This window comes from Sciurus vulgaris (genome assembly GCF_902686455.1).
Source record: "Sciurus vulgaris genome assembly, chromosome: 12".
In the NCBI taxonomy this organism is placed as follows: Eukaryota; Metazoa; Chordata; class Mammalia; order Rodentia; family Sciuridae; genus Sciurus; species Sciurus vulgaris.
In genome coordinates, this window is record NC_136473.1 from 28886546 (window position 1) to 28907732 (window position 21187).

At 36.3% G+C, this 21187-nt stretch overlaps 1 protein-coding gene across 1 annotated transcript in view; it reads left to right on the forward strand.

Annotated features, from left to right (window-relative positions):
* The window catches only part of ST8SIA6 (ST8 alpha-N-acetyl-neuraminide alpha-2,8-sialyltransferase 6), a 112049-nt gene that overhangs the window by 59222 nt on the left and 31640 nt on the right, over positions 1-21187 (forward strand). Inside the window, exon 4 of the mRNA XM_079108225.1 lies at positions 20598-20684. Coding sequence (XP_078964351.1) covers positions 20598-20684 — 87 coding nt within the window. The remainder of the gene's footprint in view (positions 1-20597; positions 20685-21187) is intronic.

A 21187-nucleotide genomic window follows, 5' to 3' on the forward strand; every position in this document is an offset into this window, starting at 1 on the left:
TCTCCCCAGTCCCAGCCCAGCCCTCCCGACTTCCCCGCTTTGGTTCACAATCTGTGCTAGAAAGTCCCTGATATCCTCTTCTTCAGCCTGGGGAGAAGTGAGTCCAGCTCCGTGCTGCACACTGTGAGAGCCACCGTTGGCTTGAGATTCCCATGTGTGTTGCTGGCACTTGGAAAGAGCAGAGTCTAACACGGCTGGACAGAGGATGTGCATGTGGCACTAGGAGCATGGTTATGCCTTTCATCTCCTGTTGCTGTATGCTTGCTTGACAGATTTAGAAGACTGTTCAGATAAGAGGTATAGTTGATTTCATCATGCCAGTCCCGTGCAAGGAAGGCCCAGTGGACCTTCCTCCTCCATATTTTTCTCTTTTTCTTCCTAATTGTCAATGCCTCTCTCCTCTCTCCCTCCCTCTCTCTCTCTCTCTCTCTCTCTCACACACACACACACACGCACACACACACGCACACACACACACACACACACTTCCTCTTCTAATTTAAAAAATAGTGCTTGTGGGAGGAAGGAGTTGAAGCAGTCCCCTAGAATCTGTTCACTTCCTTCCCTGGGGGTAAGGGAGGCTGACACCAGAGGAAATGAAACCAAGGTCAGTAAGCTGGTCTAACCTGCTTTTCAACTGAAACTCTAGGAAAATAGATTTAGAACTTTTGTTTGGAGGACGATGCCTTATTCTTTGACTGTCCTTAGAAGGCTGATTGGCCAAGTTGGCATTTATAGTAAATGGAACCCAGACCCAGGAGGCAGGTTCCCCTGGAGAATGGCATGTGGGTTGTGAAACTCCTTGAGTACAAGAAAGATATGTTTCATAATTCAAATTCTGCTGTGCGAAGAATCCTGTGAACCTCACTTAAAGATATCACCTACTGTTCTAGGTCAGGGCCAAGGTGGGAAGACAGGACAGGAATGGCCACCCTTGATGTCCTAGGTGTTTCTGTCTGAACCTCTTGACTACCCAGACTCTTGAATTTATTATAATGCCTACTATTGAGTTTGAACTCTGATTTGAGTAAGTGCAGTTTAACAACCCAGTCCTGTAAATTGGTTCCATTTATCATGGAAGGAGAACCCGTTAGCATTTTTGTTTGAGCCCTAATGTTGCTAGAAGAATCCATTGTGCTGAGTCCCATCCAGTTACCCCACCTAATGCCCTACGCCCTAGCAGCCCTGCACCGCGAGTCAGTCTTTGTGTGGGCCTATGTGGACTTCATCAGTAGGCTCTGGGCTCTTTGGACATCTATTTTATCTTTGGATTTGACCAAGTTGGTGCATGAGAAAGAGATTAGAAAAAGGCAAGAAGGGTAAACAGCTGTCTCCTGGTGTCATTGTTGCAGGTTAACTACATCCTCAACGGAGTCAAGGAGAAAAGGTCATGACTTTTATTCCAACTCTTTCTCCCTCGCCTGTTCTTTTCATGTCCCTCACTTTCACCCTCTTGTTCTCTCTTCCTCTTCCTACATTCCCTCCACTGGATACTTCAGCTTAGGAATTAGTTGTTAATAGTCCTTCAGCCTGCCCAGACCTTTGGGAACAGTCCCTTCATTATGGCCTTCTTAAATTACAGAGTTTGAAGGGCACCTAGTGCCTTTCGACAGGTGAATGGATAAAGAAAAGGTGGTATATATACAATGGAATATTACTCAGCCACAAAGAATGAAATTATGGCATTTGCTGGTAAATGAATGGAACTGGAGAATATCATGCTAAGTGAAATAAACCAGTCCCCCCAAAACAAAGGTTGAATGTTCTCTCTTGTATGTGGATATTAGCCCACAACAAGGGAGGCTAGGGAGGAGAAGAATAGAGGTTCATTGGATTAGACAAAGGGGTATGAAGGGCGGAGAGGCGGATGGAAATAGGAAAGACAGAAGGAATCAGACATAACTTTCCTTTGCTCATATAAATACATGACCAGTGTAATTCCACATTATGTACAGCCTCAAGAAGGGATCCTCCTAATTGGAGTGGGCTGTATTCCATGTATGTTCAAAATGTCAAAATACACCCTACCGTCATATATACCTAAAAACACAAATTAAAAAAAATTCCACGGTTTGAGCTGGCTGTGGTTCCTGCCCAGACCCCAGGTTGCTATAGACTGGCTGGAGCGCGTGCGTCATGGATGGCGCTTTACATCTGTTTCGATCGAGTTGGACGTGTTGTTTTTGGGTGTGTGGGTGTTACAAGACCCTGTCCAACTTTTCCTGGGCAACCCCGCTCCTGAATGTCTTGCACTACCTTTCACACATCAGTTATGATGCGAAGGATGTTTGAAAAGTACAACTGGGAACCGTGGGTCTTTGCTCCAGCACACCCTGTGGAACCCCTTTCAGTGCTTGCTCAGCGGCACATCAACCTGACACTTGTCTTTGATTCATTTAGTTCTTTCATTGACATGAACCGTTTTTGCTCCACAAAGTGACCATGGTCTTCAACATAAGGATGATCCATATGTGCACCTTGTGGCAAAGCACTGAGTCAGCATGGGGCCACTTCTTTAATCATGGAAGGCATTTTTTTTCAAGGCAGGGGATTTGACAACTCCTTTGTGTGCATCAAGAGCAATGGCCAAGGGCAGTATGCTAATGAGAATGCCAGCGCTCTCCTGTTTGCTCTCTGTTTCTTACCTGTTGTTTTGTATTTGATGGGAAGACCTTTCCTCAGCTCCTCTTCAGGGGTTGCCTTTCCACTACGCACACAATTTTCAGCTAGCTCATATAATTAGCCTGCACTGGTATTCTTTGCGGCAAAGGTCTAGAGAGAGCAGGCCCGAATTGCCCATTGTTGTGAAAGTGTTATTTTGCACACAGGAGACTAATTTTTTTCGGTGGTATTGTCTATTGTCAGGAATTGTGCGTTCTGCAACGAGCGCTATTACCGACTTACAGAGGACAATTGGGAAAGCCATTCAGTGTATGGTGATAAAAAAGTAATTTCATTTTCTTAGAAATAATTATTTAGCCCTATTTTTGTCACGGTCTGGTAAAGACTTAGAATTTTCTCTTTCTTCAGCCAATTTGTCCCTTTCAGGTTGCTAAAATAGAATTTAGAAAGACAGTTATAGTGGGAGGGAAATAGAGTTTTTTTTTTTCCCTCTGCTAGTCTTGGTGCATTTTTTAATAAAAGAAAATTAAGCTTCTTCCATTAGGACATCCAGTGGGACAGGATGTTATGGATCATGATTCTTCATTCTCTGTTTAAAACAGTGAGCTCCAAGAAGGCAGGATACTGTCTTGTTTATAGTTCTATCCCTGGTGTCCTTCACGGACTGATCACCAATTAGTTGCACAGGAAACATGTTCAATAAATGAATGAACCAATGAACCAATGTATTTCTCAGGTCTTCAAAACGTTTCCTGTGCCATCTCTAATTTCTAGGTGTTAAAAATTATCTATAGATCTGCAACCTTCAACTCCTTTTGGAAATCAGTTTTACCTTCTTTGACTTCTTCTCTTAGTTTGTTTCTGTACTTTTCTGTTTTTTCTTACCTCATCCTTTTCTCCTGAATGTTTCTGTAAGTTTTGTCATTGCAATCCTTTTCACTAGATTATCTCCCAGATGAAATATTATACTGTATTAACAGTGCTATAGAGCCATCTTATCATTGCTGGTTTGCTCATTTTTCAGTATAGCAAACTTATTATTTGCAATTTTTACTGTTTTTTTTTTTTTTTTTAAATAGCTCTATGGATGTCCAAGCTGTCTATCTTATTGCTTCAGAAAAAATGAGGTGATTTTTCTAAGAGCAGATACTTCAGAGGTGCTGACCCAGGAAATGAACTCATTTTCCCCTCTTGTGTTTTTCTGCCTCTGTTGCTGTGTTAATCGGCTTTCCATTACTGTAACAAATTCCTGAGATAAATCAACTTATTAAAAAATGAAGTTTATTTGGGCTCACAGTTTTGGAAGTTCCTGGCCATGATTGAACAGACACATTATGTTTAGACCTCTGGTGGGGAGACAGCTTTTTACAGTGGGAGCATGTGGTGGAACAAAGCCATTTACCTCATGACTGCAGTATAAAAGAGAAGAGACCAGGTTCCCACAGTCCCCTTTGAGGGCATGTCCCCAGTGACCTAAAACCTCTCACTAAGCCCCACTCCTTAAGAGTTCCCCACCTCTTAACAGTGCCAAACTGAGAACCAACCCTTTAACACATGGGCTTGAGGGACAGTTTAAGATCCAAACTCTAGCAGTTGCTGAGCCGTCTCGGCCTTGTGTCCCTCTGCCATTATTCTAAGAATCTGGGATCTGAAGCAAATGTTCAGTTGTAATTGTTTAGATTCTTCTAGTTAGTCAGAGTAGGCGAACTACTCTAAAAAAAATATCCCAAATTGCAATATCTTAGCACAGAATCTTACTGTCACCCAGTGTTCAGTATCCTTCTTGAATAGGTAACTCTTCTTAGTGGCTCTTTCTCCAAGTTTTGACTCAGGGATTTTGTCCTTCTGAAGCTGTTTCGGTGCAGCCGTCTTCAACAGGTGATTCCCAGACTTGCTGCTAAAGGGAAGATAATATGGAAGCCTATCCTCCACACAGCTTGGAGGGGAATCAAAAAAACTGTCACCACCTATATTCCATTGGCTGGGTCTGGTTCATCTAGATGTTGGGCTCATGTGGCTTCTTTTGGTCAAAAGAATGTGAGTGGAGTTTATGTGAGGATGGGGAGCATGGTGCCTGGCTGGGCGGTTGCTTATAGAAACAACTTTATGCTATAGAAAGATAGCACCCAACTGTAGTGGACAGCTGGACATCTCTGCCGTGTATACATTAAACAGCATTATCATTCTGATCATCCTATAGATTATAGGCCCCCACGGTGTCCCTTAAAGTAGAAAGAAGGATTTTTACAACAACAATCCTGTACATCTTTTGAACCCTTGAACAGTGTAAATAGCGTTTCTAGTGAAAAGATGTAGAGATCTTCTCCAGAACGAAGTGTAAGCCACTTTCTACAAAGTTGCAAAGGCATGAAAAGGCCCATCTGAATTCAGAGAGCTTTTTGGGGGTGAACTGCACATACTCAGAATGAATATTTGCAACATCCACCTTTTACTGCCTAGGTGTGACTTGAACCACACACTTCCTGGTGAGTATATATATATATACATATATATATATATGTACATATATATATATATTTGCTGAGCTGTTTCATGCATTTGCATTTAAAATTACTGAGAACAGTAGAATTTTCTGAAAGCTGTTGTTTTCATGGGGTGGCATACAGATGCTAGTGGGAAGGTGCTCTTATGCAGGCTGAAACGCAGAGTGAATTGAAGACTGGCCCTAAATATTCTTTATTCTTTATTATCCTGGAGAGAACAACATGACCCGAATTGCTGCACGAAAAGAGGAGGCGTAAATTATGGCAGATCAAACTTCAAAAACCTGAGTGTGAGCGGATCACTTGACAGCCTGCTAACAAAGCAAGCATTCCTAAATTTCAAGTTGTCTGCCTGGAAGAAAGATTTTTGGTCAAAGGAAAGATCTTTTTGGCCTAAAATGAGAGATGACTTAATTTTCTTCAGCTTTCAATGCCCTGTGCCTTAATTGCTTTTAAAGTGATATATATATAATTTTGGCTGTCTGCTCACCTCTGACCTTTTAACTTGTCTTTTCTGGTCAGCTTTTAAAAGCTCCAAAATTTAGCACTCCTTCTTTTATTAGTGGAGAGAAATAGGCCAGAAAATAAGAAGCTAACACCAAATAGCCAATCATACCAACATGGAGAATTCTTAACTTAAATGTCTCTTGGTAATCAAATCAGTGCTGTGTTTGCTGATATAAAATTTTAATTTGGGAGGCACATGAGCTAGCATTGCGACCATTATAGCAACCTCTGAAAACTTTTTGCATTTACACCAAACAAAAGTTATGCTAAGGTGATCCAAGATGGCGGATTAGAGGGAGGCTGCATTCCTTTCGATTCATAACTCAGGATTCATGCAGAGGAAATTCTGTCTCTCTGTGAGGCAGTCTTCGCTTCCTACTGATCCCCTGCGGTTTACCCCATGCCAGCATACCACCTGCTTTTTGACTGCACATTGCTCACTGACTGCCACCTGTCACCTGCCATTTGCTAGTTTGCTTGCCTCTTGCCTGCCCATCGCCCACTGCCCTGTGTCCACCCATTGATTGTCCACAGTCAACCTGCAGACCAGCAACAGACTGCCAGCAGATCACATGCTGCCTATGGTTATCTGGAAATCCACTGTCACAGTACCCACAGGTTTGGTTATATGTGGCTGCCACCATTTTGGAACAACCGCCAGGACCTGCAGGACTACAAGGTAGAATCTGTACTGCCTCAGCCCCAATACGCTAGATGAGAAGGCACACAAACGACATGAAAAAACAAGGGAACAAAGTACCTCAAACAAATAAAGATGTTTCAACAATAGAATCCATAGACAACACAGGAGAAAAAATGTCAGAGATGGAGCTTAGAAAATACATAGTTAGATTGATCTTCAAAGTAAAGTATGGTATCGGAGAGGGAATACAGGAAGTGAAAGATCACTTCAATAAAGAGGCAGAGATTATAAAAAGGAATCAAGCAGAAATCCTCAAAATGAAGAAAAGAATAAATCAAATTAAAAATTCAATGGAAAATAGCACCAACAGGCTAGACAACTTGGAAGACAGAACTTCAGACAATGAAGACAAAATATATACTCTTGAAGATAAAGTTTGATCCCACAGGGAAGAAGAAACCATGAACAGAACTTGCAAGAAATATGGATAACATGAAAAGATCAAGATTTATCGGAAAAGACAAAGGCTTAGAGATACAAACCAAAGGAAAGCACAATCTTTTCAATGACATTATATAGAAAACTTCCCAAACCTAAAGAATGAAATAGAAAATCAACTGCAAGAAGCTTATAGGACCTCAAATGTACAAAATTACAGCAGACCCACACTAAGGCACATTATAACGAGAATGACTAACATACAGAATGAGGATAGAATTTTAAAGATTGCGAGAGAAAAAAGTTAAATTTACATATAGGGGAAACCAATTCTGATTTCAGCTGATTTCTCAACCCAGACTCTCAATGCCAGGTGGTCCTAGAGTAACATATATCAAGCTCTGAAAGAAAATGATGCCAACTGAGAATTTTATATCCAGCAAAATTAAGCTTCAGATTTGAAGATGAAATGAAAACCTTCCATGACAAACGAAAGTTAAAAGAATTTACAACTAGAATGCCTGCACTACAGAACATTCTCAGCAAAATATTCCATGAGGAGGAAATGAAAAAAAAAAAAACAATGAAAACAAGCAAAGGGAGGAACTACACTAAAGGAAAGATCAATCAAAGGAGAAACTAAGTCAAGTTAAAAACCAAAAATAAACCAAAATGATTGGAAGTACAAATCAAATCTCAATAATATCCTTGAATGTTAGTGGACTAAAATCATCAATGGAAAGACATAGACTGGCACACTGGATTAAAAAAAGAGACCCTTCAAGAGACTCACCTCCTCGGAAAAGACATTCACAGACTGAAGGTGAAAGTTTGGGAAAAAACATATCATTCATATGGACTGCATAAACAAGCAAGAGTTTCCATCCTCATATCAGACAAAGTGAACTTCAAACCAAACTTAGAAGGGATAAAGGACATTTCATACTGCTTAAGGGACTCATACATCCACAAGATATAACAATCATAAATATATATGACTCAAAAAATGGATCATCTACATACATTAAACAAACCCTTCTCAATTTCAAGAATCAAATAGACCACAACAAAATAATACTGGGTGACTTTAACTCACCTCTCTCACCACTGGATAGATCTTCCAAACAAAAACTAAACAAATAAACTATAGAATTAAATAATACAATCAATGATTTAGACTTAACGGACATATATAGAGCATTTCATTCATCATCGAGTGAATACACTTTCTTCTCAGTCTATTTTATGTTCTAAAATAGACCATATGTTATGCCACAAAGCAACTCTCAGCAAATACAAAAAAATAGAAATACTCCCCTGCATTCTATCAGATCATAACGGAATGAAACTAGAAATCAAAGATAAAATAAAAAATAGAAGCTACTCCAACACCTGGAGACTAAATATCTTGCTATTGAATGATGGATGGACAAAAGAAGAAATCAAGGAGGAAAAAAAAAAAACTTAGAGGTAAATGAGAACATTGATACAACATATCAAAATCTCTGGGACACTCTGAAGGCAGTGCTAAGAGGAAAGTTCATTTCACTGAGCTCATACATTAAAAGAATAAAAAGTCAACAAATAAATGACCTAACATCACATCTCAAAGCCCTAGAAAAAGAAGAACAGATCAACACCAAAAGCAGCAGAAGACAGGAAATAATTAAAATCCAAGTTGAAATCAATGAAATTGAAACAAAACAAACAATTCAAAAGTTATGCCAAATCTGTTAAAAGGTTATTTAGCAATCATCTTTACCTTAGAGTAGATGAAAATGAATAGCCACAATCTAAGAGGTTGAAGGAATAGTTTATTCAGTTCTTCTAATCTAAATTCATTTTTTTTTGTTTTTACTATGAACATGTATGGATTTTATTTTTTAAAGAAATCTAATTGCCTCAATTTAAAGACTTGTTCTAAGTCAGGCAACCCGAAGGGTAAGAAATGAACTTTTTTTTTCGTGTGTGTGTCTGTGTGTGTGTGTGTGTGTGTGTGTGTTGATGTTGAAGAATAACTAGCATAACTCTAATTCAAATTCCTTAATACTTTGTCAGAGTTACCTACTATCATTTATACAGTGTTGGAGATTAAATTGTGTATTATTTTATTTTAATAATTTGTTCGTGGAAATAAAATTGAATTTTCTTTTAGAGGAAAATTGAAATATTGGGTTCCTAGTTAGACTCCAAAGTTGATTACATATTCATATCGGAAGGCTTCCTTATACTTTCTTAAATAACTGGTCTTTGAAAGAAGTCTTTAATGGGAAGATCATGATGATAAAAATAATCATACTTATTGAGTCATTGAGAGATTATTGGAATTATCTGGTGTTGCCATAGTTCAATATTAATATCTGAAACCTTTTGTGTTCTGGTCATATACTAAATTTTAATGTCAGATTTATCTATCAGGCACTATTGTGTCTGGGTAGGGAGAGGTATGCTCAGTTCTTAACTTGGGATAGGCCTCATTCGATGGGGAACTTTTTCAAAGTATGCATGATTGTAACAGATTAAAAATTCTTACCTAAGGAGCCTGTCTCTGTGTATCACTGCAGTGAAGCTTATATAACTATGAAACTGATTCTGTTGTAAAGATGTATATGGTAAATCATATGGCAAGCACTTAAAATAGTTAAAAATTATTAAAGATATTAAAATGCTACTTTAGATCAGAAAAATTCACTTGGGGCAAAAGAAAGTTTCAAAGGGGAAAACAGGAAAAAAGATATTTAGCATGGCAAGTAAAATAGATATAAATCTAAGTACATCAATAACTACACTCATATGTGGAAGCTAGAGAGGAAAAAGGAAAAGAACAGTGGGAACAGATCCCATGGAAATCAAAGGGAGATCAGTAGAGGAAAGGGACCAGGGGGTGAGAGAAGAGAGGAGGGGCAGTTCTGGGGAGGGATGTGGGCCAAATTACATTGTTATATTGTGTACATGTACGGATATGTAACAACAAATCTCATCATTATGCACAATTGTAATGAACCAATAAAAATGTGGGAAAAGGAAAAAAAGTAACAACACGAAATCTGAATGGATTAAATCACCCAATCAAAAGATTGAGATTGCCAAACTGGATTCAAAGACACGATCTAACTTTATGCTGTCTACAGAAGTCACACGTAATACTATAAAATGAAATAGATTGAAAGAAAAGGAATAGAAAAAGATATATCATGCAGATAGCAACCACATGAAAGCTGGAGTGGCTGTACTGATGTTAAATAAGAGAGACTTTTAAAACAAAAAAATGTTGAGAAATAGAGATTTTATAATGACCGAAGAATCCATTCATCTGAAACCCTTCTCAATTACAAATGAATATGCACCTAATAACACAGCAGTAAAATACATGAAGCCAAAACAGGCATAAATAAATCTGTGCTCAGTTAGCACCTCTTAACCCTGGCCACCCTGTATAAATTGCAATCCTGTTCCACATGCTTCCCCTACCCACTGCCCTGTTTGATTTTCTTCATATCATTTAGCACATAGAAATATCTAGTACTTCAACATGCTGTTAATTTATGCATTGCCTTGGTTTACTATCATCTCCTACTTTACGAGAGAATGGATTTTTATATTTAGTGAACCGTATTATTGGTGCCCATAACAGTGTGTCTTATATGGGCAGATGTCCAATAAATATTTATTCAATAAAGTCATGAAAATAAAAGAGTAAGTGCTGTAGGTGTTTGTAATAAATATACAGGTGATGCAAAGAAAACAGGAGGAAAGAGTGGACTCTGCCTATGTGAGTCAGAAGAATTTGATAGGCAAAGGGCTGAGTTATCCATATATGGCTTCAAAGTAGGGTCTGCCACTAAAGTGGCAGAGAGCTTGCCTGGCATGTGCAAGGCCCTATGTTTGATCCCCAGCACTGCAAGAACCAATCAATCAATCTTACCAGCTGTTTTATCTATGCTATCTCTCACTATTGTAATTCACTCTAACTATATAAAATCATTCAAGTGATGGATGGACTAATATTAACTTCATTGGTTCTCTCAGATTGTTTGCAATATATAGGATATTTGTTAAAACTGACATAATAAAATTACTATGTTGTTATTTTCCTCTCCGAATATCCTCTTATATGCCTGAGAGATTTTTTTTTTTCTTATGAACTTGAAAAGCAGGTCATCATTTTTTCATCTTCAGAAATCTGATCATGGTCATATTACAAGAGGAAATATGAAAATCTTAAATAACAGGTTTATTCTTTGTTTATTCTTTCTTTGTGGCCTAACAATATGTTTGCATGTTGCAGATGTTTGTGAAGAAGGAACTCACAGATATTGAAAATTACATTTTGTGTTTTGCTGGGAGATACTGCTTGTATCAAACTGGTCCACTGAAGCAAAATTCGATTACCCCAAAGTAATATCAGAAAATAGCACCACCAATAGATTTCCGTTTGTGGTATACATTCTTTGCTGTCCCTCCAGATGCACTTGTCTACTTTTTTCCTTCTTGCTCTTGAGGTTGACTTCCTTGGACTAATTACTTTCTTGCTCTTTGGCTTCTGGTTAGGGTCAGCCTTGGGAACCATTGGCCAGAGAGTAAAAGGTGGGAGGAGTTTGGTGTATCTGTTCCCCTGGATCATTCTGTGGACAGGGGTGAGGGATGACTACGTCTTCTATCATATTCCATAGTCCCTGTCCATTGGCCTCTTCTTCACCTGCAGCCTTGGCTTTTTCTGGATAACCTGTAGATGTGGGGTGCTGGCACCCTCTCCAGTTCTGCATCCTCACTAGCTCTACATAACATTTTTTACCAATCATTGTAGACTTTCCTACACCACTCCCAACTCTGTGTAAAAAGGTACACTATTTCCTGTTGTGGCTAAGGTTAGTCACTGCCTGCAGCATTTCCTAGCATGTGTCTTATATAATCAATACCAATACCTCCGAATTTAATTTTATAGGACAGAGAAAGTATTCTTTAAAAAAAAAAATCAATGCCTGACTTTTTTTGAATAAGGCAGTATGGCACATGAGAGATTTCACTGGGGCTGTGAAGAAGTACATGGGTATACTTAGGAGTTAATCTGTGAAGCCTCCTTGTAATACTTAACTTTGTCAGAGGGACATTTAAAGTTATGAAGAGGATAAAAGTTAGTGATCCCTTTCTCCCAAGTCCATTGACAATACCCACAGCCTTCTGATTAGAAGTTACTATTGTGCAGTTGAAAACCTGTGTACACTGAAATCATCTACCATGAGTGGATGAGAGGCCAGTGTGACTACCTGGCTCCACTCAGGTCGCATCGCTTAGGTTTCATACACTTGTCAGCCCTTTCTTTAAAAAGTATCATCCAGTGGAAATGATAGAGGGCCTTATTGATTGAAAATCATGTAGCACTGTATTCATTTGCAGAATTTGTTTTCATGTGGAGCTGGGTTCTTCAAAAGGCGTGGTAGCAGCTGCAAAAGACTTTTTGATCTACACAGAGAATCATGCAGATTCCTGCTGGCTTCATATTCCTGGGTTGTCCCCACTTATTTCAATGGGCAGAAGAGGTTGGCTTACACCCTGAAGAGATATTATAGGAAACAAAATCAGTGCATCAGCTGTTTGAATGGGAATAATAAATGAAAATCCCCAAGATAATGTCTGGGCACATAATAACTTACCCAATAAATATTTAATGCTTCAATTAATTAACTATATATTAGAGCATTTAAAAAGCCTTATTTATATCTTAATTGAGATAAAACTAGTCACAGTATGTGGCTCTTTATCTTCAAAGAGACATTTCTGGAAAAATATGTAAACATTTACTGTGATATTTATTTAGTGTAATTTAGAATGTTATTCATAATTTGAGTCTTGTTTCGAGTGTTATTAATAATAATTTAAATAGACATTATTTATTCTTTAGAAAATAACTTGCTGCATTATTTAGTGTGATTTATTATATATCTTGGGACCAGAAAATGTTTCTGATGAGATTAATTTTCAGTTTCATTATGAAAATAGATGAGATGCAGCATGATATATTGGAGAGAGAGCCAGACTCTGAATCTAAAGACATGAGTTTAATTCTTAACTCATCTACTGACAATGTAACGTTGAGCAAGCTGTTTACCTTCCCAGAACTTTTTGTTTGTCATCCATAAAAATGGAAGTAATAGCATAAATGGAACTGCCTCCCAAGATTTTAGGATGGGGGTCTGTGCTTTGTAAACTGAAAACCCACAGTAAATGTAAATGTGCTGACGGTGCACTGTGATTTGGAGTATTTTACTTAACAGACAGCTTTTGAATAGACACCTTTATGCCACTAATTGGCCCACACTTGTAGCATAAAGTCAGCTTTTGCTCCCCAATGATTTTCTACTACATCCAGGCTCCCTGCTTATAATCGTGATGGTACTGCAGCAATCATGGTTTTCTAAGACAGGTGATTTTTCAGTAGAAAAAAGGAAGGATTTAGGGAAAAAAAACTTCCTTCAATAGTCCACATTCTTCCCTCTTATTATATCGGAGGATAATGCTTCACTAGTAGATTTTGCATCAAAAAGAGTTTTTGAGCCAGGTGTGGTGGCACACCCTGTATTTCACAGCAGCTCTGGAGGCTGAGGCAGTAGGATCGCCAGGTTCAAGGCCAGCCTCAGCAACTTAGTGAGGCCCAAAGCAACTTAGTGAGACATTGTCTCAAAATAAAAAATGGAAAAGGGTGGGGATGTGTCTCAGTGATTGAGTGCCCTGCATTCAACGCTCAGTACCCACCCCCCAAAAAAAGGAAAAAAAAGTCTTTGAACACAGCAAACTCAGACTGAGTTGTTTGAGTATTGTCTTCCAATTATAAACTGGCCAGAAATATATTTTTTTCTTTCTAATAATTGTGTCTGTTATAATGTGTTCACCTGGTTTTAAATATCAGTGGCTAAAGGTCAAAAGCCATTTTGTGCAGCTACTTCACCAGTAAAATTAGATACATAGTGATTGACATCTTTCAATATTGAGTTAAATTGGAGCCAACTACAATTTACTGAGGGATGTATGCTACTGAAACAAACTGCTTTAAAGGCTATGCATACTTTACAATGAACCTCTATTCTAATTGGAAAAGGATGGCAATTTTACTGGTCCAGACTAACTTGATATTCAAGCAAGAATGATTTTTAAGTGGCGCAAACCCTGCTTTTCACATAAGCCAAAGTATAAAAACTCAAGAGCATTTGCATGAAATCTTGGTGGAAATAAAATCATGTCTAATTTCCCAAGGTAACAGTTGTCAACCATCTTGGCCAATTTCAAGTTACCAGTGGTTTAACAACCTGCTTATAATATTCCTGAAAATTTAACAGTCAGCTCCCACAAGCTCATATGAACCAGCTCTAGCACACCAATGAGAAACCATGGAGATAGGGAAAAGAGGCTGCCCCTTCCCCCAGGCCAACAAAGAGGATTGAGAAAGCAGATTGGGCTCAAGTCCAAGAGTCAGCCAAAGAGATAGCGATGAATTATATTCTGTTTCAAGTTGCAGAGGTTTTTATGTTGCTACTACATAGCAATATAAACTCTTTCTCCATTTCTGGGTCTTACTGTAGGAACTCCAAGAGGAAGATGAGGATGGTCAATTTAAGGGTTTCTCATGGGAAAAAGGGTAAAGGTAGCAGAAGATACACATATGCATGCCCTCTTTTATGACAAGAAATTAAGAAATTAGGAAGAATCAGTTGTATTATTGGACTGACACAAGGCACTAACTAGCTAGTAAGCCATAATGTGAGAATTCTCAGGCAATACACAAATGAGGGCTAGGTGTTAATGCAGGGTGATTGGTAAATAAGACAAGTCAATGGAAGTCAGCACTGGGGAGAGTTAATAAGTAGAAGCCATAATTATGGAACGAGGAATGTTGCTTGAGCTTATTTAGAGGTCGATGGTCTCATTACATTTTCTATTTCTATTTATTATTTCATTTTTTACTTCTATTAAATGTGCCTTTCCTAGGTCAATGAAAATAATCAACATGTCATAGGATTGTGCTGGACTAGAAATGGTATCTTTCAAGTCCTAAGGGCAAGGGGACAGAGTGGGAAATCAACAATTAAATTTAATGTGAGAAAGACTTGGAGAAATATTGGTCATGGCACTGTGAGAGTACAGGAAAGAGCAATTGAGTTATCCAGGGAACTCCAGTTTTAAATATACCCTAGATGCATAGTTACTAGAATTTTGAATGAAATTCAATACGTGATCCATGGCTGATAGGATAGAGGTTATTATCTTAAGTGTACAATTTGAAAGGTCTCAACATATGTATGCACCATTGTTACAGTCAAGCCTATGAACGTGTCCATCACCCACAAAAATTTGCTGGTGCTCCTTTGTAATCTCTCTCTCTCTTCCACTGTCTCCCCAACTCCACATGCCAGCCCCACACTCAAGGAACCCTTTATTTGCTTTGTTACTCTGGACTAGTTTGCATTTTCTGGATGCAATCTGCATTGTGTATTCTTTTTGTAGTCTTCTTTCATTCTGCATAATTATTTTGAGATCAATCTATGTTTTTGCAGATATCGGTAGTTCATTAGCAACATTCTTCCATTATTATACAGACATCCCAGTTTTCTGATCCATTCACTTCCAAACAGTACAGGACATTTGTACTGTTCAGTTTTTGACTGTTAGAAATAAAGTTGTTTTCAACTTTAGTGTTGAAGTCTTTGTGTTGGCATATATTTTCATTTCTCTTGAATATCAAATAACTTAGGAGTAGTAGAGCTGGGCTGTAGATAAATACAGTAGATTTGTGTTTAACTTTTGAAGGAACTACCAAATGGCTTTTTAAACTGATTATATATTTTACATTTTCATCAGAAGTATATGAGAGTCCTTGAGGCCCTGTTCCTTGCCCAACAATATGATCCATTTTTTTTCTATTGTAGCCATTCTAGTAGATGTGTAGTTAGATCTTATCATGATTTTAATTAACATTTCCCTAGTAACTAATGGGGTTGAGCATCTTTTCATTTGTTTGCCAACCATCATATTTGGTAAAATGTCAATTGAAATCTTTTGCATAATTTTTAATGGGGTTGTTTACTTTATCATTGAATTCTAAGAGTTCTTTACATATTCTTGGTGCAAGTTCTTTATCAAATATTTTCTTCCTTTCTGGGACATGTATTTTCATTTTCTTTACAGTATTTTAAAAAATAATCTTTTAATCTTGATGTTTAGTTTATAAATTTCTTCTTTTACAGTTTGTACAATATGTACATAATATATACAAAACCCAATATCAATATGATATTTTTCTTGTTTTCTTCTAGACGTTTTCTAGCTATGACTCTTACACTTAGGTTCGTGATCCACTTGGGGTTAATATTAGTATATGGGGTGAGGTCAGAGTTGAGGGTTTGCTGTTATTGTTTTCCATTTTTATCCAGTTGTTCCAGCAGTGTTTATTAAAAAGATTTTTTTCCCACTGAGTTACCTTATTCAATGGCTTTATTTATGGATTTCTATTCTTTTAATAATTGATTTTAAGACACTGTTATTATAGTGCTATAGTAAATCCTAAAATCATGTAATATAACTCTTCCAAATTTGTTGTTAATTTTGTAATTCTGTTGGCTGTTCTAAGTACTTCAATTTCTTTATGAATTTTAAAATTGCCTTCTTAATCTATAGGTACATTTTTTGCACCAAATCTATAGGTACATTTTTTGGGATATTGACAATCTCAAGTCTTCTGACTAGTGGACATGAAATATGGCTCTACTTATTTAATTCTTTAATTTCTCTTATCAGTATTTCATACTGTCTAGTGTGTAGGCTGTGCATATTTTTGGTCCATGTATTTCATATTTTTGATGTTATAAATGGAAATATTAATTACTTCTTTTTAGTGTATAGAAATATAATTGCCATAGTACATTGACTTTGTGTACTACAAATTTGCTAAATTATTATTAGTTCCTATAGTTTTTTGTAGATTCTTCAGGTAATCATGTCATCTCTGAATAAGACAATTGGCTTCTTCCTTTTTGGTGTGGATGGATTTATTTCTTTTTCTTGCCTTATTGTGCTGGTTGGACCTCCAGTACAATGTAGAATAGGGATGATGAAAATGGACATCCTTTTGTGTTCATTATCTTAAAGAGAAAACAGTATGACTTTTACCATGAAGTGTGATCTTAGGCGTAGGTTCTTCTGTAGAATGCACTTCATTAAGTTATGAGAATTCCTTTCTATGTTGAATTTTCTGAGAGGTTTTGGCATGGTTCTATGTTGGATTAGGTCATTTTTCTTTGTTGTTATATTACTATGGTGAAGTACATTGATACTCTAATATGCCAGCTAGAATATCAACATGCTAATGACATTTTAATTCTAACCTCTTTTCTTATTATTGGATTCGATTCAACAACATTTTGTTGGGAATTTTTGCATCTGTGTTTGTAAGGGATATTTGTCTGTAGTTTTTCTTCCCTTTAATGTCTTTTTTTTTTTTTTTCTGGGTTTGGTATCAGGGTAACACTGTTTTCATAGAGTGAGTTGGGAAATTCCCTCACCTTGTCAATTTTCTAGCAGAGTTTATGTAGACTTGGTATAAATATTCCCTAAATGTTTCATAAAATTGTTCAGTGAAGTCATTTGGGCCTGGTATTTTCTTTGTGGGAAGGATTTTAATTACAATTTTATAGTAGTGATGAATTGCCTCATATATTGACTTCTTCTTGAGTGAGCTTTGATAGTTTGCCTCTTTCATATTTAAGTCCGTCACATTTTTGGGCATAAAGTTATTATACCATTATTATGTATATAGGGTTGTTATATTGCATCCTCCCTCATTTCTGACATTGGTCATTTGTATTTTCTTTCATTTATTCTTGATCAGTGTAGCAGGAGGTTTATCAATTTTATTGGTATTTTTAATGAACCAGTTGTTGACTTAATTGATTATTATTTTATTGATTTCTGATCTTAGCCTGTTTTTTCATGGTAATATTGCTTGGCCAAGAATATTATTTTTAATGGGAATATTCCTTGATCAAAATCCACTCCAACTTTGTTTAATTTAATTCTTCCATAGTACATTTCCCCCCCATCTTTTTACTTTTAACTTATTTATTTATATGAAGCTGGTTTCTTTTAGACAACATATAATTGGTAGCTTAAAAACATCCAGTCTAATATCTCTGCCTTTTTAATTGTTATGTCTATATCATTTATATTTTATATGGTTACATGCATAGTTGAGTTTAAATCTACCATCTTGCTATTTGTTTGCCTATTATTTGTGTCCTAATTTTGTTTCCACTTTATTTTGGATGGAATATTTTTATTATTACATTTTTATGGGTTTACTTTTAGATTTTTTTCTGGTTTCTTTAGATAAAATATACATCTTTTTCTTATTTCAGTCTATTTTCAAGTGACTTATACTACCTCTGTTCCTTTTCATCCTTTGTCTTCTGGCCTCTGTTCTAGATGTCATGTGTTTATTTTTTACATATACTATAACCCCCAATTAGTATTATATTATTATTATTATTATTTTCACTTTAAACTGTCAATCATCTTTTAAAGAGACTTGGAAAAAAGAAGAAAAAGCTTTTAATGTATGTTTACATATTTTATTCTCAGTGCTCTTCATTACTTTTTGTTTACCCAATCTAGTTTTATTTCTCTTATGTCTAAAGAACTCCCTTTGCTTATACTGCAGGTCTGCTGGTTGTGAATTCTTTTGGCTTTTGTGTGTCTGACAAAGCCTTTATTTTATCTTCATTTTTGAGAGATTTCCTGAGTATAGTATTCTAAAATGATAGTTTCCCCCAAATCCTAGTAATGGTATCATTCTACTGCCTTCCAGCTTCCATTGTTTCCAACAAGATGTCCACTGTTATTCTTATCTTTGCTTCTTTGTACTTAATATATTTTTACCTAATTACTTTTAAGATTTTCTCTTTATCACTGGTTTTAAACATTTTATTACTCTTTGTTTTATTGTTTTTCTTTGTGTTTACTGTGCTTTGGGTGTGTTGGGTTTCTTAGATCTCTGAATTTAGAGTTTTCATTGAATTTTGGGGAAATTTTTCACCAATAATTTCTTCAAATACTTTCTTTGTCTTCTCTTTCTTTCTAGGATTGTAATTATACTTATATTAAGCTATTTCAGATTGTATCATAGCTGATTGATTCTCTATTTTTCATTCATTCTTTTTTTTTTTAATTTTCAGTGGTTTCTATTAACCCTTCAAGTTCTTTAATCTTATTATCTTAGCCATACATTATGAGAAATTTGATTTCTTTTTCATTTAATGAATTAGAATTTGAAACTTTGGCACATCCATGCTAAGATGATTGTTTTCCACTTACTTTACTTTTCATGTTATCCTTTATCCTGATGACATAAAATATAATTGTAACTCTTGTTCATTTAATTAGATATTTGTATTTGATCCCTCCCTTTATACTTTCTCTTTAGTTGTGATTTTAGTTTTTGTTTTTTTTTTAGTACAATTCTTTTTGTTCCTTTGGTCATGGACCCTTGTACACATAGTGCTTTGATTGTAGTCTTGCCAATATTGCCAAAAGATTTGAAGCTATGCCTTGGTGGTAGACAAGATTTCTCCAGACAGGAAAGAAGTCATAGTATTATGTTTGTTATGAAGAGCCAGAGTTGAGGGCTCTCTGGTTAGGTTGCTGAATACATATTTCTTCTCTGGGGGTTTAACAATTGTTTACAAAGTGTTAGTGACTATCACTTTCTATGTGGGACAGGCAATGTTCACCAGAATATATCAATACTAGACAAAATTTTGGGGTCTGAGCATAGATTTCTCAAGATATTTAATGCACTAAGATAGGTCCTAGGACTCAGAGGAGTGAGATATCTGTTAGGGTTGTGTGCTAGAAAACTACTTTTAATACCTTCAGTGGTAGTTCTTTGCCTTGCCCTTCTCTTTTGGTATTTAACATGGTCTTTTGAGATTTTTTACCTTTTCTGAGCTGTGTCAATGGGAACCAAAGATAAATATTTTTATATTCATACTGATAGCACCATTGAAAGGAAAGAAACCCAAGAGGAAGGTAAATTTCAGGGACAAAGGAGTTCCATGGTTGACTACTTTTCCTAACTATTTTTGTGACCAATGGAGGAATTTTCCAGACAAGGCTATCTTTTCCTTTCCTATCCTCTCACCAAAATATTCTCCATCTTGTCATGCAGCCTTGATTTCTAACAGTTAGCAACTAATGACTAAGAGACTAACTGAAAGAAAACTTAAGGATTTTTTCATTCACATGAGCACCCTTAAAGACTAAGCAGTATTCTGTGCTTTAGAAATTAATACTTCAGATAGAGATCTTTTGGGAATCAAGATCCTGTCCTGTGCTTCTAAAACTGTAGACCTGTGCCTATAGATTTTTATAACTATATAAATGCCTCCTATCTTAGCTCAACCTATTTTTTAAATGTACTATTCAAAGTTAAAACTTAAGATGGTTGTTTTGGAGAAGTTTTAGCTATACATCCCAAGGTAAATGTATCAACTTAGAGTCTGAAAAATGGTGATTACATATTTATGATAAAAATCTGTAAAGTACATATTTGTCTATGAGTTAAAGCTATATTGACATGACTATAAGACACAAGCATGAGTTTGTAAAACTAGACTTGGTTTACAAGATGTGCAATTTATACATTCCTAAACTAACAGTAATTATTTGTGAGTTGTATGTTTCTAGCTGTTTCTAAATGAGCCTAGTATTTAATTATATATTTTATTCCAGAAAAATTGTAGAAGAGGGCTAACATGAGTAGATTTTATAAAAGTGTCCTTTAAGAAAGCACTATGTGAGATCTTTATTTTCTAATTACATTGATATTTAACTTGTAGACAAACAGAGGATGATTACCTTCACATCATCACAGATATACAGAGCTGTCCATGGAAACCACAAGCAGAAGAATATAAAAATTTCAGGTAAAAGATTTTTCATAAATAATATGAGTGAAAAAAATGTTCATTTGCTCTGTAGAAAAATAGCCAACATGTTATTAAAACAAAAAGTAGAAAGGACCAACTGGTAATCAGGATGATTGAATTCTAAGGCCCTCTTCTGAGATGCATGACATTCCAACCTCACCGCTTACACAGAAGGTTTTAATTTTCATACTGAAATTAATTACAAAAAAATCCAAGTTCTAAAAAAAAAGTTTTTATTAATGCTTTTTATTATGTTTTAGAAGATACTTCTTTGTACCATTTTTACTTGGTATGTGTTTATTTTGTAAATAAAATATAATGGCATTAGGGAATGTTTGGAACATATAGAAATAAGAAAATCATCCACAATCCCATCACTTTAGAACAAAAGCTGTTTTGCTTTCTGTATATTCTCCAGTTTTTCATTAGCTTTTTAACACAAGTGACATTCGGGAGCATGAGTTGCTATAAGTTGTAACCTACAGAGAAACCCTCAACCT